Source organism: Lithobates pipiens, unplaced genomic scaffold (genome assembly GCF_037356315.1).
Source record: "Lithobates pipiens isolate NorthernLeopardFrog02 unplaced genomic scaffold, aLitPip1_a1.2 Scaffold_18, whole genome shotgun sequence".
Taxonomy (NCBI): Eukaryota; Metazoa; Chordata; class Amphibia; order Anura; family Ranidae; genus Lithobates; species Lithobates pipiens.
In genome coordinates this window covers 50,769,092-50,795,036 of record NW_027507758.1, presented here as the reverse complement: position 1 = coordinate 50,795,036, position 25,945 = coordinate 50,769,092, and the positions used below count along the sequence as shown (strand labels likewise).

The window sequence follows — 25,945 nt, the reverse complement described above, 5'->3', positions numbered from 1 at the left end:
ATTTTCCAGGAGGGGGCCACAAGATTGCAACCTTTCTGTTCCATTCAATAAAGGTTTCCTTAAAATGGACACCTTCACTTGTCCATTCACGACAGATTAACAATGCCTCCCTATAGTCCGACCCCTCAGCACAATACACCTTTCAATCATTGCTTCCCTGCTGCAGTCATCCCTCCAGCAAGGTACACTTATCAATCCAGGCTCCCTGCTGCAGTTGTCCTTTCCGGCAAGGTATACTTAAAGGAGTTGTAAAGTCACATGGTTTGCATTTTACACATTAAGGGGAAAAACCTTTTTTGGTACAGTTGCTCCCAGAGCCCACCTTTTTCTTGCCTGAACCCATTAGTTCCAGCGATGAGCGTGAGCCAAGCGGCTACAGCCGCTGTCACTGTTCTCATTGGATAGATAGATAGATAGCAGCAGGCGCCATTGGCAATCAAATCCAGTAACACAAGAGCGGGGGGGCAGGGCCGAGTCTTGCTGTCTGAGTCAATGGATGCAGCAGCGGGACTTGGGAGCGCACCCGCACGGGTGGCCCCTTGCAAAGCATCTCTCTGTGGAGGTACCCGATGAAGAGGAGGACCCAGGTGCGACAGAAGGGCACCCCAGAAGAGGATCCGGGCTGCTTTGTGCAAAACCCTTGCACAGAGCAGTTAAGTACACCATGTTTTTTATATAAAAAAAAATGTGAACCTTTACAATCACTTTAATCAATCTACATTACCTGCTGCAGTCAAATGATCTTGAAACACATTCGGCCCCTCCTCCTTTCATAAAAGCTGGTACTACAGCATAGATGAATAAAAAAGGAACTATAAATAGGGGACAGGTGGAAGATTGAAAAATCCGCCCCTCCATTTATAAATCACATTTCACAGCTGTAGAAGCTGTATTACAAATTTCAAGAAAACCAGGAGACGGCAGCATAAGGGACAAAGCTTAATATTAGCAAATCCTACTGCTGGTGCATTTTTTATTTTTTTTTGACTATACCCAACTTTAAAAAAAAAGTGTATAAAAACTTTGTGTACCATGGTAATCCGCAAGTCGTTTTAGGCGTTAACTTCATTTAATGTTAGCAAAACTTTCAGTTACATAAACCATAGATTTGGAAGTCACTCAAAACTGGTCATGGATTCTCAGTAAACTCCAACCTATTCCATTGCCTTGTAATGAAATTGTCAGCATGTTTACCTGGATTAACTGATCACATAATGCTGCAATCTCCAACATAATAATATGTGACTGCCACAAATAAGGCAATGCGGAGACGTACAAGTGTACACAGGAATCTAAGACCCGTTGTGCACCATTTTTGGTGGATGTTTGCTTATGAAGATTTTGCAGGTAAAACTTGCATATCGAGTGGCAATGCAGAAAACAGGCCACCTGTCTTTGGAAATTGTGCAATTGAACTGCGCTTGTGTTTGTGAACAACCAATCAGTAGTGTAAAGAAGCAGCAACTCAACCGTGACGTATTGGCACGGTACAATAGAACATAAACTAAATTCAAATGTGATAATCAGCAAAAATAAATCCCACAATAGAAACACCAGTGATGTTTGACAAAACAAAAGAAAAAGGAAATATAAAAAAAATCCAAGTGATTAAACCAGTGAATTGTTCTTAAAAAGGTCATACACATAGTAAGTGTCCTTCACCGTTCCCATGCTTGTGTAGAACTACCACCACAAATAAAAGTGCATGCTTACTGCTGTAGGTGACCCATCTCTAGAAAGGTCTACCAAGCTCAAACCATATCACAGGGTGGACAGCAAAAAGACAGCTCCAACTCCTCTCCGTAGGTAGAAGGAAATGAATAATACTACTCCACCAGAGATCCTTTTACTCCATTGAGGAATATCAAGACAGAATGCATAGATAGTGTGATATCCTTGGTATAATTTATTAAAACAACAAAATTGCACTTCCACGGTAAAATAAGTCAATGTGCAATACAATAAACCCATTCTTTGTTGGCAATTCACACAACACCTGCACTTACGCCATGACGTCAGCACGTAGCTCCACCCTACGTGTGTAGCCACCTGCCTTACATGGTAATCTACAGATAGCACTGTTTATATCTTTTTTTTTTTTTTTTATGTTGTGTGTTTGTTTGAAAGGTGGTCCAAACCAATTGAGTTTTCGCAAGTTTTTTTCTATTTAAAACGTGATATGAGATTTAGATTGCTTGAAAGGGAAAACAATAATCATTTTGTGATCAGTTGTATTTATTTTGAAGTCATAATCTTGCTCTAGTGCATTAGAAAAGATTCCAAAAGCACCCTGAGAAATACAACAGTATCCCATTTTTTCCACTCTGTCTGACTATAAAACCTTGAACTAAGCTGTCCAATAAGGGATAAGAGATGAGTCAGCGAAGAGGAGTCACTACCTGATTTGTATGTAGTTTTGAGCTTTAACTATTAAGCTGTATAAATAGCCTTTTTTTCCAGCAAGAGACAATCGGACAGAGGAAAAGGACCCTATAGTTTCAATGGATAGGAGACTGCATTATCTTAATAAGCAAAATGTTTTATATTATGGTGACTTTTAATATTTAGTTTTGATACTATAATAAACAAAAAAAATGTATATATACACACACATACATACAAAATTACTAGAAGATGTGACAAAAGAAAGGTGTCAGAGCTTCCTTCTCTGGGCTGGCTGCTCAGCTGTCGGCTAATTGCCAGCTTGCATCTCTGTCCACAGTTACCAGCTGTTCCTGATCATGCTCGTCTGACCTGCCTACTTAAAGCTGTCCAGCTCACTTCATATCTGCCTTCGCCTTGGTCACATCACAAGAAACCATCTCCTGCGGTTCTGTTTAAAGACTGGCTTGCTGACTTCCCTTCTGGCTCCTTATCCTGCTTGCTGTTGCTCTACTTGGATCCCTGACTTCTGGCCTGGCTGATTACCCGATCTGGTTATTGAACTCTGGCCTGGCTGACTACTCTATCCGGTTACTGGACTCTGGCTATGCTTTGACTACCCTTTCCTATTTACCTTTTTATTTTTATTTAATAATCAAGTGTGATTTAATTGTACTTCTGTCTCGGTTTGATTCATGGTTTCTGACAAAAGGGCACTTAAAAGGCTTAGAGCCTAAAGCCCAGTACACACGATGAGATTATTGGACAAATGATCGCCCATTTTTTTTTTTGTATGCTGGTCTCCATATCGAAAAGCAAGAGGTTACTAAAGTTACGAAAAATCTCACAGGGCAGAATACAAAATGATGTAATATATTACATTTTTGAATAAAAACTGTACTGGTTTAAAGAAAATTGTACGATCTGTTATCATATGATTTTCTGACTGTGTGTACTAGGCTTAAAGCGGAGTTCCACACAAACGTGGAATCTCCACTTATCTGACTCACCTCCCTCCTCCGATGCCACATTTGGGGGGAGCGGGAATGTGTTTTTGACAGGTACCCCTCCCACGCCCATAGATGGCCTATGCCATCTTTATGTAGAACAACAATTTTTTTTTTTTCAGTTCTTTGCCATGAGGTGCCATGTTGAACCCCCAGTAACCAGTATGAGAGAGTGAGTGATAACACCAAATTTACCATATCTGCTCCCCATTCACACCTTTGTAAGGCTCAATTCACACTGTGTTTTTTGATGCATTTTGGAAAAATGCAGGGAATTTTTGAAAAGGGCCAGTAACTTTTTTTTCCGTAAAATGCATTTTGCATGTAATAGACTTCAATGGACCCGTATCCAAGACGTGTGTACTGTGTTTTTACTTGAAATTTGTGACGCAATTTGCGTTTTGCAATATGTGTTTTTTTTAGCTGTATATTCACTGTATATAACTGGTTGCTAAGGAGGGGGCTGAGAAGCTGGCAACTGCATCCTTAACAACTGATAAGTCATCAGCTGTCAGCGGGCTTCCTTGCTGACAGCTGAATGGAAAAAAATATATATATTTTTAATAAAAGACTTGTCAAAAACTATCTACTGTATTTTTTCACACTACACTACTTTTTTGGTGAATGGGTAGGGGTACAATGTACCCCCATACTCATTCACACAGTGGGGGAGGCCAAGCCTATGATAAGCTCCCTCGTCTGTAGTCCCTGACAACCGCTGGCCAGGGTTGTCAGGAAGAGCCCCCTGCCCCAAAAGCACCCCCCCTCATGTTTAGGGCATGTGGCCTGGTATAGTTCTGAGGGGGGGTGCGCTCACCCGTCCCCTCCCTTTCCTGACCTGCTGGGCTGCATGCTCCGATAATGTTCTGGTGTGGATTTTGGGGAGCCCCATTTTTATTTTTTGCGTGGGGGTCCCCTCTGAATCCGTACTAAACCCAAGGGCCTGGTATGGACCAGGGGGGAGGGGCGGAGACCCCGCGCTGTTTTTCTGTACAATTTTTTTTTTAGCCAGCAATTGTTTTTTTTTATATTCAGCTGTCAGCAGGGAAGTCCGCTGACACCTGATGGTCCATCAGATGTTAAGGACACGGCGGCCGCTTTCCCAACCTCCTTAGCAACCAGCTATATACAGTGTAGCTGTATATAGCTGGTTGCTAAGGAGTGTATACAGTACAGCTACACCTGCTGTGATGCTTCAGTGAGAAAGGTAGCTCAGTGCCAGAGCAAGTCTGCGCCACTGCTCTGCAGCCCGCCTCCCTCCTCACCTGCTCCACCTGTCTGGTTCTTACCTTCCTGATCCGACAGCAGCCCTAGTGAGCCCACATATACTGCTGCAGTAGCTCAGTGCCTGGGCAAGTCTCTTCCACTGCTCTGCCTGCCTGGCTCTCCTCTCAAGCACTCCGCCTGCCCGGATCTCTCCTTCAGCGTTTCGCCCACCCATCTATCTCCTTCAGCACTCCGCCCGCCCGGCTCTCTCCTCCAGCGCTCCACCCGCCAGGCTCTCTCCTCCAGCGCTCCACCCGCCAGGCTTTCTCCTCCAGCGCTCCACCCGCCAGGCTCTCTCCTCCAGCGCTCCACCCGCCAGGCTCTCTCCTCCAGCGCTCCACCCGCCAGGCTCTCTCCTCCAGCGCTCCACCTGCCAGGCTCTCTCCTCCAGCGCTCCACCTGCCAGGCTCTCTCCTCCAGCGCTCCACTCGCCCAGCTCACTCCTCCAGTGCTCTGCCCGCCCGGCTCTCTCCTCCAGAGCTCCACCTGCCAGGCTCTCCCCTCCAGCACTCCACCTGCCAAGCTCTCTCCTCCAGCGCTCCACCTGCCAGCGCTCCACCTGCCAGGCTCTCTCCTCCAGCGCTCCACTCGCCCAGCTCACTCCTCCAGTGCTCTGCCCGCCCGGCTCTCTCCTCCAGAGCTCCACCTGCCAGGCTCTCCCCTCCAGCACTCCACCTGCCAAGCTCTCTCCTCCAGCGCTCCACCTGCCAGGCTCTCTCCTCCAGAGCTCCACCTGCCAGGCTCTCTCCTCCAGCGCTCCACCTGCCAGGCTCTCTCCTCCAGCGCTCCACCTGCCATGCTCTCTTCTCCAGCGCTCCACCTGCCAGGCTCTCTCCTCCAGCACTCCACCTGCCAGGCTCTCTCCTCCAACGCTCCACCCGCCCAGCTCACTCCTCCAGTGCTCTGCCCGCCCGGCTCTCTCCTCCAGAGCTCCACCTGCCAGGCTCTCTCCTCCAGCGCTCCACCTGCCAGGCTCTCTCCTCCAGCGCTCCACTCGCCCAGCTCACTCCTCCAGTGCTCTGCCCGCCCGGCTTTCTCCTCCAGAGCTCCACCTGCCAGGCTCTCCCCTCCAGCACTCCACCTGCCAAGCTCTCTCCTCCAGCGCTCCACCTGCCAGCGCTCCACCTGCCAGGCTCTCTCCTCCAGCGCTCCACTCGCCCAGCTCACTCCTCCAGTGCTCTGCCCGCCCGGCTCTCTCCTCCAGAGCTCCACCTGCCAGGCTCTCCCCTCCAGCACTCCACCTGCCAAGCTCTCTCCTCCAGCGCTCCACCTGCCAGGCTCTCTCCTCCAGAGCTCCACCTGCCAGGCTCTCTCCTCCAGCGCTCCACCTGCCAGGCTCTCTCCTCCAGCGCTCCACCTGCCAGGCTCTCTCCTCCAGCACTCCACCTGCCAGGCTCTCTCCTCCAACGCTCCACCCGCCCAGCTCACTCCTCCAGTGCTCTGCCCGCCCGGCTCTCTCCTCCAGAGCTCCACCTGCCAGGCTCTCTCCTCCAGCGCTCCACCTGCCAGGCTCTCTCCTCCAGCGCTCCACTCGCCCAGCTCACTCCTCCAGTGCTCTGCCCGCCCGGCTTTCTCCTCCAGAGCTCCACCTGCCAGGCTCTCCCCTCCAGCACTCCACCTGCCAAGCTCTCTCCTCCAGCGCTCCACCTGCCAGGCTCTCTCCTCCAGCGCTCCACCTGCCAGGCTCTCTCCTCCAGCGCTCCACCTGCCAGGCTCTCTCCTCCAGCGCTCCACCTGCCATGCTCTCTTCTCCAGCGCTCCACCTGCCAGGGTCTCTCCTCCAGCACTCCACCTGCCAGGCTCTCTCCTCCAACGCTCCACCCGCCCGGCTCTCTCCTCCGGCGATCCGCCCGGGCCAGCAATGTGATGCGATCTACCTGTCACCTGCCCACAATTGACGAGTAGATTGTGATCGACGGGTTGCTGACCTGGGCTGTAGATGCAGTCTGGAATAGGTGCAGTATGGATTAGGTACACTTGGTGTTCTGCTCTCAGTGGCTCAGTCCCTGCTAGCAGTATCACCAAGTGACAAATAACCCTCTCACCAGTTCCCAATGTGTCTGTATGCAAATTGCAATGACTGGATGTTATGTTTTCAGAGACAAATGTGTGCATTTGACTTCTTCAAAGTTCTGAAAAGTTTACCAAGCCATAACTCCTAGACCGTACACTACACATAAAAAAACTTTCAGCAAAAGCCTGGTTGCGCAAAGACAAGATGTTAAAGAGTCTAAATGTGCGAACTTTATGTGAATATGGGAGAGTTTTAATAAATTGTTTTTTTTTTAAATGTTGGTACTGGTTCTGCTAGGCATAAAGAATCAATGTTTTGTCTGTACGCATAGCAGAGTAACAGCTGAGACCATTCGTTATGCATTCGCAAAACAAGTCACAACCCAGTGTATATTCTGATCACCCAAATCCTATCAATGCTAATTCTACTTAGTTAAGATGCAGCAGCTAACCGTTTAAATCCAATTGAAAAGGTTCGCAGGGTGGCAACTCATCTCTAAAGTACAAAGTTAAGATCAGCAAAGTCAATCTCCAAAATATCTGTTACTCAAGTAACTGCGCTATTCCCTAGTCAGCTACATAAAATTGATTTAGGTGCATGGAGGGTGGGGGGGGGGGGGAGAAGGCAGAGTAGCTGGGCCAGCACAGAGTAGACATTCCCAGAGGAGGAAACAGCTATGAAATGCCAGGAGGGAGGGGACTGTGCTAGGGAATCGGCTCTCCTAAAGTAGTCAAATATTCTATTAATTTGAAAGGCCCATTGCAAGTGAATAAAAAACACATAGTTTAAGTTCACACTAGGTGCAGTGCGATTTCACAGCAACAATCGCAACATGTTCATGCAAACTGATTGCAGAGTGTATATTAAAGCAGTAGTAAAGCCCACTTTCTTATTTTTACCTAGAGGTAAGCCTATAATATGGGTTACCTGTAGGTAAAATGAATGTCTCCTAAATGCGCACCATTTAGGAGATATTTACCAGCCACTGACATCACCGGCGCATGTGCTCTGGTGTGCCGGATCTTCAAAGCTTCTTGCTGGAACCGAGAAAACCCAGGGTAAGAGGTCAGTCCTCTCAGCAGTGACCAGGCTCCACTGGAAAGGCTTTGTTCTAAGGTATTTTATAATGTGCTAGCATGTGATGGATACTAGCATATTATAGCATTGTCTTAGGCCTCATGTACACTGCTGCTGCTAAACAGACATTTAGGAGCAGTTGAGCATTTTTTTCAGCTGCCCCTGAACTCTCCTCTATGTTATCTTATCAGTACATGTACACCGGGTCGTTTATAGTCGTTTTTAGGCAGTTGAGTTTAGAGGCCTTTTTGGAAACTAAAAATAGAGTTCAGACGCTGAGTTTACAGGCATTTCAAGCGCCAAACGTTTCTAAACGTGGTAACTTGCATTTAGCCGCGTTTTGTTTATAGGTGTTTTTTTATTTTTGGACACTTAAAAAAAAAATGCCTATGTGGCAAAATGACGCTAAATGCGACATTTGTAAACGCAGCAAAACGGATGTTACTATCTGTCAAGTTAAATTGTTCAGGAGAGGTTGTAAAAACGTCCTATTTACATTAGGGTATTTTTTTTTTTTTTTTTTGCAGCGGTTTACTACCGCTTTAAGTTAATGACACCCGGAAAAACAGTTTGCAAAACACAATGCGATTTGAAGAATGAGATCCGATTCTGGTACGGACGAAAAAGGATCCTGCACAAGTTTGGTGCGAATGTGGTGCAATTTGAGTCATACAAATCCATGGCTCAAATCGCACCCCGGAAACACTGCATTTAACTCGCACAGGAATGTGGTGTCCTGCACCGCATCAGTGTAAACCTGGGCTTAAGGAAAGGAATAGCACTGCAAGGAAGTATTTAGAATACAGAATGACTGAGAAGCCCAGCATGACCAAGTCTCCTGGTCCAAGCAAGTCACCCATATAAAGACAGTAAATTTGCTATCATTATTAAAGTCATTACAACATAAGATCTAGCCTTATAGAGGAATAAGGAGGAAGATAAGCCTTGTGAACAGATCACGCAAATGATAGAGTTTGAACTATATTTCAAATGATCTATCATTCTAAATACAAGGACCTAGGTAGAAGCATCGCTCATACAGGGATTTGATATTTAAAAAAAAAAAAGTTAAAAATACACATTGATAGTTTCTAATACTATAGAGTGGTTAGATTACTAAAGAAAACCTATTTGCAATGTTGCCACTTGCAGCACATGCTGGGAGAATATCTAAGATAAGATCTATATCAAACTCGTCATAATTCACTAGGAGGATACAAAGCCAGAACAAGGTATAAGATGCATTGCACAATACGGATTTCTGCATTTGAGGATTTTCTCCACTCGCTTAACATCTTGTTGGTAGTAGTAAGTCGCACTCTGGTGACAAATGGGCCTAATTTTTGACAGATATTATTGAGAATGGGAGTTTCCCTTTAAATTAGTACTTAAGAAAGAATATTCCCCTCTTTGAAGTGCTGTAATCTGATTGCTATAGTGATTCCCCAGCGGGAACATCCTGAGGGCGCTTTTATTTTTTCCTACACTTTCTTCAGCATCCCCAGCTGGGTCCCAGCTTTCCAGAACACTGATGGGGCCCTGGCCTCCTGTGGAAGTTGGATCAAGTTAAAGAGAGTCAGGAAAATAAGGCATTTTACTTCGGCATAAACAAAAAAAAAAAAGGAACATACGGTATAACAAAATTCAAAGATTTAAAAAATAGATGATTTCTAAACTTTACAAAGTCCACTACTTTTTCATGATTTACATTTCTTATTATGAAGTTGTGTACACTTTACCATTTTGCACAGTAACTAGTTAAAACAAATCACATAGTATTTGGCATTGGCCACCCTTTGCAGCTATGAGTTTCAACTCTTCTGGGAAGGCTGTCCACAAGGTTGTGTGTCTATGGGATTGTTTGATCATTCTTCCAGAAATGCATTTGTGAGGTCAGGCACTGATGTTGGACGAGAAGGCCTGGTTTGCAGTCTTCACTCTAATTCATCCCAAAGATGTTGAGGTCAGCACTCTGTGCAATTCACTCATGTTCCTCCACCACCAACCCGCACATCCATGTCTTTAAGAACCTTTTTTTTTTATTATTATGAGGGATGCTTACATTCCTTGTAATTAGAATAAAAGTAATCCATTTTTTTTTTTTTTTTTTTTTTTTTTTTTTAAGAGGACAGTGTAAAAATAAAATAAATAAGAAAAAAAAAAAAAAAAACTTAAAAGTGCCCTGTCCCTCTGTGCTCACATGCAGAAGTGAACGCATAAGTAAGTCGCGCCCACATATGTAAATGGTGTTCAAACCACAGGTGAGGTATCATCGCAATCGCAATAGCACAAATTCTAGCCCAAGACCTCATCTGTAACTCAAAACTGGTAACCTGTAGACATTTTTAAACGTCGCCTATGGAGATTTTTAAGTGCCAAAGTTTGTCGCCATTCCACGAGCGGGTGCAATTTTGAAGCATGACATGTCGGGTATCAATTTACTGGGGCATGACCACACCATGTGCTAGAATGAGCCATCCTCCCGTCTACATTGGGGGCACAACGGATCCCGTTGAGGGTATATGCGGGCTAGTCTCTGTGGGGTATAGTAGACCCTGTGCATAAATTTGAGTTGAATAAATCACATTCCTCGTCACCAAGAGTCTGTAAGTCTGTCTTCCACTTGTCCAGATATTGGGTCGGTTTAATGTCATGGGCTCCCGTCAAGAATAGGTATAGAGAAGAAAGGGGTTTCCCCATCGTACTGGAAATTAACAGACGCTCTATAGAATCTGATTCCAAACTTATTGATTCTGGGAATTGGGTCCTAAAAGCATGTCTCAACTGCCAGTATCAAAAATCCCATGAGTTGGTTATTGAGTACAGGGCTTTCAATTCCTGAAATGTCATGAGTCACCCTTCGTGATATGTTTCAAGGTCGTGATCCCTTTCCTTGCCCGTATTGAAGGGTCCGGTAAGGTGTTCAGCTGGGATAGCATTGGATTGCACTATATAAATCCTGTATAATAATGATAATAATGTATTCTCCTATCTCACCTGTGACCTTAATGACCAAATATTTAAACTCTTCCACCCATTTAAGCTGTGTCTGGGTATCAGGTCTAGTGGATGAGGGCTGCAGCGAGAAAAGTACAGATTTATCCCAGTTGATGTGTATGCCCGAGTAGCCACTGAACTGGTGAAATAGGGATAGTGCTTTTTGAAGGTATATGGATGCATCAGCTAGGTAAAAACCAGAGCATCGTCCGCATAAAGGGAGAGCTTTTCTTCAATGGGCCCAACCTGTATACCCCTCACTTCCCTGTCCACTCGAATGAGGGTGGCCAGGGGTTCCAACGCCAGGGCAAACAGCCCTGGAAATAGGGGACACCCCTGTCTCGTTCAGTGGTTCAATGGAAATGGTTCCGATAGACAACCATTCATATGTACCCTAGCTTGCAGATTAGCATACAGCATATTTACCCATGACATGAATTTAGGGCCGAAGGCAAATTTAGAGAGAACTGCTCACAGATATCCCCACTCAACTGAGTCAAAAGCCTTTTCCACATTTAGAGAGGACACCAGTCCCTTGCCTTCCCTGCCTGCTCTGGCAATGCGTGTGAAGAGTCTCCTGATGTTGATATCTGTGCCTTTACCTAACATGAATCCCATCTAATCGGGGTGGACAAGGGCTGTTATAACTGTGTTTAGTCTGTTGGCTAATATTTTGGCTAGTAGTTTTGCATCCACATTTAATAGGGAGATTGGCCAATATGAGGAGGACAGGGAAAGGTCCTTCCCAACTTAGGGATCACTACTATGACCGCCTCTCCCATGGATAGGGGGAGTTTCTTTGATTCAGTAGATTTGACCATCATAATGTGAAATCTAGTGGCAAGGACGTCTGCGTATTATTTGTAGAACTCTACTGGAACTCTACTGGAATACCATCAAGGCCAGGAGTTTTGCCTGACTGCAGCGTTTTGAGTGCCTTGAGTATTTCCTCTACTGTGATGGGTCCATCTAGTCCTTTCCTAAAGGTGTAAGTCAGAACTGGGATATCTATGTACTCTAAATGAGATCTAACACAGAGTGCCTCCTTCGTGCCAGCTTCAGATTCAGCTCTAACAAAGGCAGCCCTCCTCCATTTCCTAACCTTAGCAATGATGGTCTGGTATTGACCTCTCATGAACACCTTGAAGGCATCCCCCACTACTGTGGTCTCCGCAGAGCCCGGGTTGACCGCCCAGTATCCGTCCAACTCTCTTCTAAATTGTGTGTCTACCTCCGGATCAGAAATCCAGAATCTGGAGAGCCTCCAGAGTTTGTCTGTGGGGGAGCCCAGTGCGCCTAAGCTCAAGAGCAGCTGTGTGTGGTCCGATATGCTTCTGGGCAATATCTTAACCTACCAGACCCTAGACAGGACAGATATCCAGTCAAAAATGTGATCAATACAGGAAAAAGGTCTGTACAAGTTTAAGCTCGGGATTGAGGGTGTCTCAATCTCCAAACATCTGTCAGCCCGTAAGTCTACGCCCATGTTGCCAAGCCAGCATAGTGGGGACCAGCGGTTGCTAGTCTGTCCATGCCTGGATCAGGGGCCATATTAAAGTCACCTAGCAATACGACATGGTCTGAGGAAAATTCTGTGATCTTAGTTATTTGGTTCAATAGCTGCAGTGATGCTGGTGGAGGAAAATATAGACCCACAATAGTCCATGTCTGGGAGAGAATTCTATAGCATTAATAATGACATATCTGCCGTCTGGGTGCAATGCCAAGCCCAGGAGTCTGAAGGGGAGAGTCTTGAGTACCAGTACACTGACACCCTGTGCAAAGTTAGAGTAGGTGGAGAGGTAGCCCACCTACTTTTTTTTTTTTTTTTTAAGGGCTAGGGTTCTGCTGCCCACCAGGTGGGTTACTTGGAGTATGCAGATATGAGGGCTATATCGATTGATTAATTGGGACACCAGTGACCTTTTTACAGGGGAGTTAAGGACTGACATAGGTGCTGGAGCATTCAGCGGAGTTAGGATCTTGTTGAGACCATGATGGACCTGGCACTCGGACCCAGACAGAGCAATCACAGTGCCCATGCAATGCTGAGGTATTAATCATGAGAGGTAATAGGTTATCGATCAAACATCTTAAAGTATAGCTACATAAAACAAACCAGCCCTTAAGGGGCAACCATCCCCCCACACTCCACCCTTTCCCTCAAAACTGGGAAGGGCTTCTAACCCCAAGTCCCAATTCAGCACGCTGGCTGCAAGGGAGGGACCCATGCAAGAGGTGAGCTGGACCCCTTCGAATCTTATTGGGGGGCTCAAGCAAGATTATAAGTTCTCCACACTGATCACCTCCGCTGGTCATCATGAATGCTGTTGGGGGTTGTAGTAGAGTCTTAGGAGAAAACAAGCGAGCAGAGATTTATGCACCCCACAAGAATAAATGTTTAATACAGCAAGGAAACATGTGTTCTGCTAGGTGTTCTGCTTTTTCCTTGGCACACCGAGAGGAGAGAAACAGGCCAATTCCCCTGACCATGTCAGGGGCACAAAATGTATGTTGCAGGAAAAACATGAACAGTCTGAATCCTAGGTTTTATGATGCAAACCACACCCAACAACCTCCTCCACAGACCTGGTAAATGTTACCCGGGGGCTCTCCCGTGCCCAGGACAGTCAACGGGGGGGGGGGGGGGTTAAATGGGGGGGGAGTAACCGGGTGGTTTTGGGGAGAACTAGGAGGAAGTCTGCTCATAATGAGGGTCCCGGCAAGCGGCCAAGGGGTAAACCCTCAAAGGGGACAACAGGTGCAGGGAAATGGACAGGCATCCAGCAGACCGGGACATCCCAAAGAGTAGTGTCATAAGGAGATAAAGAACTCACTGGTATCCAGATCAACAGATCGGTGGTAGGGAATCCAACCAGGCAGAGGCCCCCCTTGGTGAATAGAAGAAGCGTGTCGTCTCTCCATCCTGGATCCGAAGGCGTGCCAGGAAGAGCACACTTTAGCGGATATTGTGGTTCCTCATCGCCGCTCTCACCGAGTCGATCGATTTGTGTAGCTTTTGCATCTTGACAGCAGTCTGGGAAGATCATTGGTTTGTTGTCTTGGAAGCACAATTCATCCAGCAGCCTGAAAGCACAAAGAATTTTGGCCCGGAAGTTCAGCATGAGGAGGTTCTCGCGGGAGCTTCTGAGGGGACATACTTAGGTGGGACACAGTGGGCCCTCTCCACGGTGTAGTGGGGGGAGAAATGGGCATAAGGGAGGAGGGTGCACAACATGCCTTCCACGAAGCTTGTCGGTTCCCCCCCCGCCCCCCTCTGCTCCCTCAGGCAGGCCAATTATGCGAAGGTTGTTCCTTTGGTTCCTGTTCCCTCGAATACAGGGTGAAAGCCCTGTACTTGAGAGCCTTCACCTTGGTCTGGAGAGTGTGGAGGGCCGCCGATTGTTCCAGGACCTTGTCCTCTGTCTGACCGATCCGCTGCTCTGTCTCCGTCACTCTGAAGCAGAGCTTGCCCATGTCTTGTCGTTTAGAGGCCTACGTCCAGTTGCACTGCCTTGATCTTGGCAGTAAGTGTAGATTGGCACATAGCAATTGACACCATCACCTCCGCTAGCCAAGGCGGCCTGGAGTCAGCCAGTTCCATGGTGTTTGTCTGCGAGCCCACATGGGGGCAGTGCCTGGATCGTGTTTCCATGAGCATGCAGGGAGATGGTGGTGGCACCTCTGTGATTGGGGGAAATTTAAGCCTTTTCCCCTTACCAGACTGCACACCCGAGGATCTGCACCTCATCCAGGTGTCATCAGGGTTGAAATTAGGGGGTTATCTCCCGTGAATACGGATATTTTCCAGAAAGCCAGTGGAGCTCATGGAGAATGCAGCCGCCCACGTCGCCATCTTGGACACGTCCCGGTCATATATTATTTAAAGTAAGGGAGAAACATTCAGAACAAGGATTTTCGATAGTGCAGATGGGTTTAAATGGCACAAATTAACAAGATACAAACAATTTGGGCATTTTCTATTAATCTCCCTGGATTTAGGCATGTAAATGCATAAATAGATGTCTTGTCTTTGAAATATGGACAAAGCAATAACGCATAGATGTAAATTAGCCACAATACAATGCATATGAATTCTAATCAAGATGCATTTTCAGGCCCTAAAATTTATGTGTTTTAGGAAATTAGACACGTCAGCAGGCCCCTTATAGGGCGATTCCCTAAACAACATATTTAGGGTAAACACTTTCTTAAAGTATATCTATGGTCAAAATTTTGCAAAAAAAGGATGAAGAAAACAGAAGGAAAAAGAGATGAAGAAGGAAGAAGAAGAAAGAAGATTTAATTTTTTTTATATATTCATTGGTAAATTGTGTTTCAATTATTTCTAGCCTACTCCTATTGATCTGAACGATCTTGAAGTTGTTAAGCTTACTTTGTGAAGACCTCCACACACTTCCTTCCTTGAAGTCTGTGACACGTGGTCACTATGCCCTGTGGGTGGGCACTGCTGTGTCACAGCAGAGCCTGCCTTCTGATCTATAGAGGATCTGAGAGGAGGCGGAGTCTGTACAGGAATCACTGTTTGCAGGCAGCAAGCCTATATCGTATTGTCAAATATAACTAATGTTTTATAGCTATTGAAATGCTGGCCTGAAATCGTCACCCCACCTCTCCACCTTGTCTAATCAGAGAATGTTTTACATTTTCAGAAGATGCAAAGAATTCTCTGAATGGTGACCATGCTGAGCATTTGACCTCCTATATTCACAATGTATCAGGCCATCAGTATGGGAACTGGAATCAAGTGGAGATCACCGACTAAGTGGTGTCTACTTCAGGGATTTACAGCTTCCAATGTGGCATTGGCCACATCTATCATTTACATAGTTATATTGGTCCAAGCTGGATAAATGTAAATATATGTAACATGATGATGCCTGGAATTATTCTTTAAAGATGTTGCCTATTTGGCTGATATAGGAAACAGCTACACCTTTTTCACCAACGACATTAGAAAATGAATAGATAATTATAAACACATTTTACTACTAGAAGCCAAAAATGCAGTGATAGAGATTACCTCATGATGAAGGGGATGAAAGGTGCCATGCTAAGGGCTGAGTAGGTGCCATCCATAGGAGAAGGGTACAGCTTACTCAGGATAAGCAGCAGAAGGTACAGGCTAGGATGCAGCTTTGACTCCCCTGTGGGACTAAAACATGATAAAAAAGATTATTTTAATTAATGTTAAATTATAAACACACAGAGATAAAACCATATATACATTATTCGGACCACTTAAAACTCATAAACCCTTTATCGTGGTTAATGGTAGCCAATCCTCATTTATGTAGACTTCACTAGTGAGGTCTCCTTGACAACCTCCCAGGTCTGCCGCTCTCACCAAGTAGTTTTACCCCTACTGGTACATCTATAATGTAAATCCTAAGAAAGATCCTAAAAATGCTAGCGATAACAAAATAAATCAATTGATTCCCCCATCCATGCTGCTTAGGAATCTACACTGCCCACTATTGCATTCAAACAGCTGAATACCCAAAGTACGAAACCTCTCAGAGGTCATCACTATAGTCCTACAACATTGCAGTTAGAAACGTTTACTAGCGATTCATTCTTTGAAGAGTGTCAGATTAACCCAGGTGTGGAAAATCTGGACAAATTTAAAAAAGCAGTAATGGAAGTATTACAATACTCTAGGGGCTTACATTTGATTATCCAAGGTTTTCTTTTAGAGATCTATCGATATACAGTGCTTTGAATTTGCATGTACATCTCAATGGCAATGTATCGATGTGTTGTTGATATTCTTATGTGTTTTTTTTTTTTGTTTGGTCTTGTGCTCATATAATTCAATGTACATTTTTGAAAATTCAATAAAAATATATTGAAAAAAAAAAAAAAAAAAACAACAAAAAATAAAACTGAATACCCAAACAGTGACTGCATCTTTTCCACAATTTTCCACTGGGCGCCTTCATTTTTTAAACTGATGGTTGTCAAGTCAGGTGGTGCCGAGAAAACCACCCACTGATCAAATTTACAGCAGATTCACTTGTAAAAGGAATATTGGGCATTATAGTTGAGCAGACCTGATAACTCCGGTGCAAGGATCTATGTGCTAGAGTCCTTGAGATATACACCGATCAGCTATAACTTTATGACCACCCATCCGATATTGAGTAGGTCTCTCTTTTGCCACAATAACAGCCCAGACCCTTTGAGGCATGGACTCCACTGGACCTCTGAAGGTATGCTGTGGTCTCGGCCATTAAGCCATCACTAGCAGGTCCTTTAAATCCTGTAGGTTGAGAGGTAGGCCCCCTATGGGTCAGACTTGTTTATCCAGCACATCCCACAGCAACACAACACATTCTTGCATTCCTCAAACCATTCTTGAACACTTTTTGCAGTGGAGCAGGGCACATTATTCTGCTGAAAGAGGCCACTGCTATTAGGGAATACCATTTCAATGAAGGGGTGTTCTTTGCCAGCAACAATGTTTAGGTAGGTGGTATGAGTCAAGTAACATCCACATGAATGGTAGGACGCAAGGTTTCTGATCAGAACATCGCCCAAAGCATCACACTGCCTCCGCCGGCTTGCCTTCTTTACATACTGTGAAGAAGTCACCCTGGTGCCGTCCCCTCCACAAGCAAGTGTCACACATGCACGCGGCCATCCATGTGATGTAAAAGAAAACGTGATTCATCAGGCCAGGCCACCTTCTTCCATTGCTCCATTGTCCAGTTCTGATGCTCACAAGCCCATTGTAGGCACTTTTGGCTGTGGATATGGGTCAGTATGGGAACCCTGACAGTCCTGTGGCTACACAACCACGAAAGTGACTGCATCTGATAGCACTGGGGCCATTGGTTTGAATCCCACCTACAACACTACCTGCCTTGAGTTTGCATGTTCTCCCTGTGCCTGTGTGGGTTTATTCCAGGTACACCCGTTTCCTCCCATCCTCCAAAAACAGGCTGGTCGGTTAACTGGTCCCTCTCTAATTTGAGCATAGTGTACAGCACACCCGGAAAGTATTCACAGCGCACCAGTTACTCAACATTTTTTTATGTACAGCCTTATTCCAAAATTGATTAAATTAATTCACATGATTGGGAGCTAGTTTTTCCGGCAACCAACCATTAGTGGAAACCAATAGCTGTCATTGACAGCTCGGTCTCCATGCTGGAAGCATGCTCTCAGCAGAGAATATTGGCCTCCTAGTAACCCATATATACAGCCTGTAGCTGTAAAATCCCACCCATTTACCACTGTATATACGTATTAGGTGAATGAATGAATGAAATACTTGTATAGCGCACAATGCGAACTGAATCGCCTCTAGGCGCTGTGGCGAGCTTTGATCGTCTGCTAAAAGAGGAAGGTCTTGAGTTTTTTCCTAAAAGCCAGGTGATTTTCTTCCAGGTGGATGTTGATTGGTAGAGCATTCCATAGCCGAGGCCCTTGGACAGCGAATCTCCGATCACCCTTGGATTTAGGTGATCGTAAAGGTGTTAATTTTCTCTTTTAGTTTGTAAGCCTAAAAGAGCACGGCCCACTAATCCCTCTTGTATTGTTCTGTAGTGTAACTGTACTGTCTCCCTCTGGTGGCACTATATAAAGCATGTATCATAATAAAAAGAATCTTCTTTTGCAAGCTACCCATATTTGTATGGTCTTCAACAAGGTAACTTTAACCCCTTCATGCTGACCATAAGCAAATATGCAGCCTTGGTTTCGAGGGGTTGTACCGGTACTGATCTTTAGAGCCAGCGGTCGGCTTTCTTGGGCTAGCATGTCCCCAGTTCCGAAACCCTCCTGGCCGATGTAATGGCCACTAGGAAGACCACTTCCTGAGAAAGACTCAACAAGGGAATTTCCCTGATGTTCTCAAACGGCGATTTCTGAAGCGCCAGTAGCACCAGGTTCAGATCCCACAGGGGCAAGGGTGGACGCACCGGAGGGACTACATGCCGGACCCCTTGTACAAAAGTGCTCACTAGAGAGTGAGACGCCAGGGGTCATTGGAAGAAAACAGCCAAAGCTGATATCTGTCCCTTAATGGTGCTTAAAGCCAATTTCTGGTCTACTCCTCACTGTATGAACAGCAGGATCCTGGAAATGGAATAGGTGCACGGACGCCACCCCATCTTTTCACACATGGAGATATAGGACTTCCAGGTACGATGGTATATCTTCCGAGAAGATTATTTTCGTGCCCTCAACATAGTTGAAATCACTGAGTATGGCAGGCCCCGGTTCCTTAGCACCTGGCTCTCAACAGCCATGCTGTTAAAACCAGCGATGGAAAAGCAGGATGGAGAATCGGACCTTGAGACAGAAGGTCTTCTCGCATCGGTAGTCGCCAGGGAGCGTCCGCCACCAGGCGTACTAGAGCGGCGTACAAGGGACGCCAAGGCCAATCTGGGGCAATCAGTATCACTGGAATCCCCTCAGCCTCCACTCTGCGGGGCAGCCATGGTAACAGTTTTAGCAGAGGAAAAGCATAGATCAGTTGGTACTGACCCCATGGAGCCACCAACACATCTGACGAGTCCGCCCAAGGATCTCTTGTGCTGGAAACAAATCTCTGCACCTTCCCATTGAGTCGGGAGGCCAGAAGATCCACGTCTGGTGTGCCCCACCGCAGGCACAGCAGCCTGAACACCTCCGGATGCAATGCCCATTCTCCTGGGTCCAGCATATGGCGACTTAGGTAATCCGCCTGCCAGTTTTCTACTTCCAGTATGTAAAAGGCCGTCAGGGCCGGTACATGTCGCTCTGCCCACTGAAGGATGTGAGCGACCTCCCGTGCTGCAGCCAAGCCTCTTGTTCCTCCTTGATGGTTGGCATATGCCACCGTCATGGCGTTGTCTGACTGGATCCTGATCGGACTCCCTCATAGTCTCATCGACCATGTGGAGAGGCATAGCCTGATCGCTCGAAGCTCGAGCACATTGATCGGCAACTTGAATTCCTCCCCCAACCAAAGACCCTGGGTCGACTGTACGCCCAGTACCCCAACCCAGCCAGTCAGGCTGGCGTCCATTGTGATCACTGCCCAATGCAGAGGTAGGAACGACTTCCCGGACCGAAGTGCCGGAGATCTTATCCACCAGAGCAGGGAGTCCCTGACTGACTGGCTCACCCGAATCTGCCGATCTAGGAAAAATGGAGATTTGTCCCATTCTTTGGTGTGAAACTGGGAGTACGGTAGCGCCTCGAAGGAGACCACCATGAGGCCCAGGACTCACATGCAGAAGCGCAGCGACGACCACCTGCAGTTCATCAACAGATTCACTGCGGCTCTGAGAGTCTGCAGTTTGTCTGAAGGGAGAAACACTCTCGCTTCCTCTGAGTCCAGCAGTAAGTACTCCAGGCACTGAGTTGGTATAAGTACGAATTTTTGAGGTTCAACAGCCACCCAAATTCCTACAGGGTTTTCATGGTGATCGCCACATCCTCCTTTAATTCTAAAGGCGGAAGCTGCTCTCAGGAGGAGATTGTCTAGGTAACCCACGATTGCGATCCCGCGTTGTCGCAACAATGCCAAAATCGGAGCCAATACCTTGGTAAAGACTCGGGGTGCTGATGCCAAGTCAAAAGGGAGAGCCACAAACTGGTAGTGGGCTTCCCCTACTGCAAATAGTAGAAACCTCTGATGCCTGAGGCATATGGGTATGTGCAGGTACGCATCCTGGTTGCCCAAAGACGCCAGGGAGTCTCCTTGATGGAGTGCAGCAACAACTGAGCAAACTAATTCCATTTTGAACCTCTGTACTTTTACAAAGCAATTGAGGGCTTTCAGGTCCAAGATTGGACATAACCCTTCCTTTTTGGGGACTACAAGCAGATTGGCGTAGAAACCCTGAAACCTTTCCGATTCCGGAACAGGCACTATCACCCCGCGGTTTAGCAGGTCCCTTACTACCCCCAACAGGGCATCCCGGCGAGCTGGGAGTAAGGGTATGCTGGAGGGCAAGAATCAGTTTGGTGGCCAAGAGAGAAACTATCTTGTAGCCAGATTAAATCAGTTTGCAGACCCATTGGTCAGACAGCCGAGAGGCCCACTGGGCTGCAAACTCCCGAAGCAAACCCCCCACCCGAGTGACGGACGGGGGCAAACCTTCATGTGGTAGCACTTTTGTTCGAAGTACCCAGACAGGGAATCCTCCTCACTGTCTGATCGGGTCTTGGTCAGCATCATCTGAAACAACAGAGCAGGGGCCGCCAGTCTCAGCTGGGCCCAAGTCTTCGTCAGAGCTCTCCACGGAGGACGGGGGGCAGGGGCCGCTTTTTACCACATTTGTGCCTGCACACCGCCTCCACTCTGGCAATGAGCATTTCAAGGACCGCCGACAAAGCGTCCAAAGGCACTGCACTGTTTTCAGACGAGTCAGTTGCAATTGCAGGGAGTTCTGGGGAAGAAATACCAGTTTCTGAAGCCATGCTGACCAACCCTGTCTGCCACCCTTGGGGACTTAGGACAGGTGCTCAATCCCACCCTCCTAGCTGCTGCAGACTGAGGGGCCCCACCACAGGACTCACCACCCCGACCGAGTGCTACGTCGTTCAGTTACAGGTGCCTGTGTCCAGTATCAGCGCCCAGGTGTCCTAAGCAAAAAAAAAAAGCGCTCCGTTCTGAGCAACAGGGACCAACGCTGAGGATAAAAAAACGCGCTGAACTACAACAAAATGGCTGCCGGCTGTATAATGGAAAATCACAAGGAAAATGGCTGCCGAACTTCAGAAAAACGTCCCCCGACCATGCTTTCCACTGAGGCACACAGAAAATGAGTGAAAACAACTGTACACAGTGAATGAACAGAGATAATGGTGGCAGAACAGTGCTATGGCGATCAGCACATGCAGACCTCCAGACACCCAGCGGAGAGACCACAGACACCCAACGCAGCCCCCAATCTAAGGGCAGAGCCCCCAGAGGACCCCTGGCTCAGGTACACACACCGCTCAGCAGCCCGTCATGCAGCATCCCCATGGGGGGAGGGAAAATAGGAACAGGGAGAGAAGAGAGGGAGGAGAGGGACCCCCTAATCAACCTCCCAGGGAATGCCCAGCTGCTCAATCCCACCGTGGCAGGAAGGACATCGGTAGACTGGTCATGTGTGCCCCGGAGCGTTGCACTCACCGGCCGCCCCTGGAGCCTGAGGGGCATGTCGTGGCCGACCCAGGGTGTAGTTAGGGTCTTCACACGCTCGATGGCCAGGCTGGGGAGACTACAAGGATCAAGATTATCCAGCCTGTCACCCAGCCGGCTGTTGATAGCAGATCACAGGATCTTAAAATCTTACACATAAATTCAGAAAAAAATCCCAGGACCGATGGTTCCGCAGTGAGCCTAGGTCCTTCTCCTTCACTAGGCAGAAAAAAAAGGAGCTGCAGGAAGCAGGCTGAGGGGTTATTATCAGAGGGACTGCCCCCTGGGTGGAACTGTAAAGTTCTGTTTTTTTTTACATGTATTACATGTTCTGCCTAGTCTACTCCTGAAGGTGGCGTAATAACCCTACGGTCAAGATTACTGGAGCGGTGTCCGTCAATGAACGAAAGAGAAATTGTGTTTTTTTCAAAATTGTTGCACTTATTTTGTTTATAGTGCAAAAAAAAAAAAAAACGCAGAGGTTATAAAATAGCACATTGCCACCATTACTAGTAAGAAAAAATAATAATAATAAAAATACTATAAATCTATCCCCTATTTTGTAGACGCTATAACTTTTGTGCAAACCAATCAATATACGCTTATTGTGATTTTTATTACCAAAATAGGTAGAAGAATACATATTGGCCCAAACTGAGAGAAAAAAAATCACTTTAAAAAAAAAAAAAAATTTGGGATATTTATTATAGCAAAAAGTGCAAAATATTGTGTTTTTTTTTTCAAAATTGTCGCACCTATTTTGTTCATAGCCCAAAAAATAAAAACCACAGAGATGATCAAATACCACCAAAAGAAAGCTCTATTTGTGGGGAAAAAAATTATGTCAATTTTGTTTGGGTGCAGCGCCACACGACCGTGCAATTGTCAGTTAAAGAGACACAATGCCGAATCGCAAAAAATGGCCTGGTCATTCAGCAACCAAATCTTCCGGGCTGAAGCGGTTAAAGTAGATCTAGAACCAAACCTAGCTTTAAAACGCTGTGCAATCAAATGCTACAGGAAAAAAACAACTAAATGATTAAAGCAGGCCTGTTTTTTTTTAGTAAATAACACATTTATAATGATGTATTTCTATGCAAGGAACTAACATAATTAAAACAACACTCTTAATCTATTTATCCGAGGTCAGTATAGCGGCAGCTTTCCTGTAGCGCTCGCTCCCCCCTTGCTTCCATGTCCCTTAGCCTTTAACACTTCATAAAATGACCTCACTAAAGTATTACATCCGCAATGTGGAAGCCAGCAAAATGGCAGATGGGCCATTTCTCCTGACATTTGCTTAAGCAGCCCGAGCCCCTGATATTTGTTTTGCATTGAAGTCTCCTGTTTGTTTTGCTCAGTCCCACATCTAACAGTTTTCACACTCAAGGAACTATTTTTACTCTCTGAACTCAGAGACATAAATCAGAGTTGTGCCTCTAGGTTACAAAGGGAGCCCTGCAACAAAGCTGACCCTTCCTGACAGTCCCATGGTTAATAAAGCCGCCCCCCAACTGTCACAGGGGCTGCCTGGCATGTAAAACAGAAAATAAATGGGAGGCAGGCTGCCTGGTTACACTATCCAGAGACCCTGAAAGGTATGTGTCATGAAAGGGCAGCATCTGCAAGCAGAAAATAATAATAATAATAATAAAAAAGCCCTGTCATTCCACGGTGCCTTTCAAATTCTTTCGTAAAGTGAGTGCAATGGTGTGCAATGGTGTGGAAAATAAGCATGTTATGACACACAATCCAGAGCCAGGCTTCAGCTGTGAAAGTCATGGCTCCTTTTACAGCCTGATAAGCTATGGCTGTTAGCTATTCAACATGCAAGGGCAGCAGATAGCCTCAGTAACCGTAACAAAGGGGTTTTCGGCACTCACCACCTTTAAAAATATAAAACCACACCAACACCCTGATAAGAAGGCCTGCCAGGAAGGTCTCAATTGATTCTTTTATTTTTTCCTGTATGGTTTCAGTAAATTCAAACAAACATTTACAATGATCAGCTAGAACATTATGACACTAAAGTGGATAACGTTGATTATCTCGTAACAATGACACCTGAAAGTGGGTGGGATATATTCGGCAGCAAGTGAACATGTTGTCCCTGTGTAGTTGATGTGTTGAAAGCACAAAAAAATAAAAATGGGCAAGCATAACAATTTGAGTGACTTTGACAAGGGCCAAATAACTGGGTCAAGGGACTAGATAACTGGGTCAGAACAACTCCAAAACGGCAGCTCTTGTGGGATTTTACTGGACTGCAGTGGTCAGGACTGACCAAAAGTGGTTTAAAGGAAATGTTTCTCAACTCCAGTCCTCAAGTACCCCCAAACAGGTCATGTTTTCAGGCTCTCCATTAGTTTGCACAGGTGATTTGATCAGTTTCACTGCCTTAGTAATTACCACAGCTGTTTCATCTGAGGGAAATCCTGAAAACATGACCTGTTGGGGGTACTTGAAGACTGAAGTCAAAAAACATTGGTCTAAGGAACAAAAACCAGCAAACCGGTGACAGGGTCATGGGTAGCCAAGGAACATTGATGCATGGGGAAGCAAAGGCTGGCCCATATGGTCCCTTCCAACAGAAGAGCTATTGTAGGTCAAATGGCTGAAAAAAATTCACGCTGGTTCCGATAGAAAGGTGACAAAAAACAGAGTGCATCACAGTTTGTTGTGAATGGGGTTGCGTAACTGCAAAACAGTCATGCTGTCCCGTGTCCACAGCCAAAAGAGACTTCAATGGGCACTTGAGCATCAGAACTGGACCACAGGGGAATGGAAGATGTCTTTGAGGTGTTGACTTGCCTCCAAATTCTCCAGATCTCAATCCAACTGAGCATCTGTGGAATGTGTTGGAAAAACAGGTCCAATCCATGGAGGCCGCCCTTTGCAACTTACAAGATTTAAAAAGATTTGCTACTGACAGCTTGGTGGCAGTTACCACAGTACCAGAGGTCTTGTGGCAGTTACCACCTTGTGGCAGTTACCACCTTCAGAGGTCTTGTAGGGTTCCATGTCATGATGGGTCAGGGCTGTTTTGGTGGCAAAAAGGGGGACCTATTCAGTATTGGGTGGGTGGTCATGTTATGGTTGGCAGTTATAGTTTATAATGTTTATAATGAATAGAGCCAAGGGAGAGATTGAACAGTCTTATACACCAGTTACTTCCACATGAATGCTAGAACCTGTTTTGGGCGAAAATCAATTAATCTTCCAACTATGGAACTGTGTTATAACATGTGTGCCAACGGAAAACTCTGTTGGTACCAATTTCAATCAGAATCATCATGGTCGTAAAGTGACTAGATGCTTTGGAAGATTTTTACTGTCAGTACACATTTCATAAATGTTTTGGTTGTAAGAAGAATAGAACCCAATTGAAAAATGAAAGAGTGGCCATTCTTCATATTAACGTAGATGGACTTACTGGTTTAATCCAGAACAACAATTCTACATATTCTACTTGTAGCTAAATCTAACATATCATGCAATGGGAATACCACTGCCCCACAGGGACTTGAAGGCGTCTTTAGAGATGTTAATCTACAATGTGGTTATGAACAAATCTTTGCGATCAATAATAAATATTACCCAAACTTCCAAAAAGCTTGACAGCATTGGCTTTTGCAGGATCAAAATAAAGAAACCGAAGCCTGCAGACCACTATTCTAACTTCATAATTCACTTGAATTAGGCAATTAATGCTTACTAACTGTCCTATACCTACTCTTGTTCCTGGCTAATATTTATATTCTTGTTACACTTTCACGTATTCTAATGGTATAGCAATGTATATTAAGTTATAAGTTATCTCTAGTCCTCACACCTTAGCCTCTCTAGATCTGGAATCTTGAAAAAAAAAAAAGTGATTTATTTTTTGTATGTATATTTACATTTTTTTTTTTTGCACTGAATTGAACAGTCCTATTACTAAAGTCATTATTAAAGTGGTTGTAAACCCTTATGCCGCGTACACACGAGCGGACTGTATGGCGTACTTAGTCCGTCGAAACACATTTCAGCGGACAATCCGCTCGTGTGTGGGCTTCA

General features: G+C 45.8%; 1 protein-coding gene across 2 annotated transcripts in view; it reads right to left on the bottom strand.

Moving 5' to 3' along the window:
• The window catches only part of THADA (THADA armadillo repeat containing), a 930,763-nt gene that overhangs the window by 494,219 nt on the left and 410,599 nt on the right, over window positions 1-25,945 (bottom strand). For both annotated transcript variants that reach the window (XM_077485673.1, XM_077485674.1), the window contains exon 28: window positions 15,788-15,919. In XM_077485673.1, the coding sequence (XP_077341799.1) occupies window positions 15,788-15,919 (132 nt within the window). The remainder of the gene's footprint in view (window positions 1-15,787; window positions 15,920-25,945) is intronic.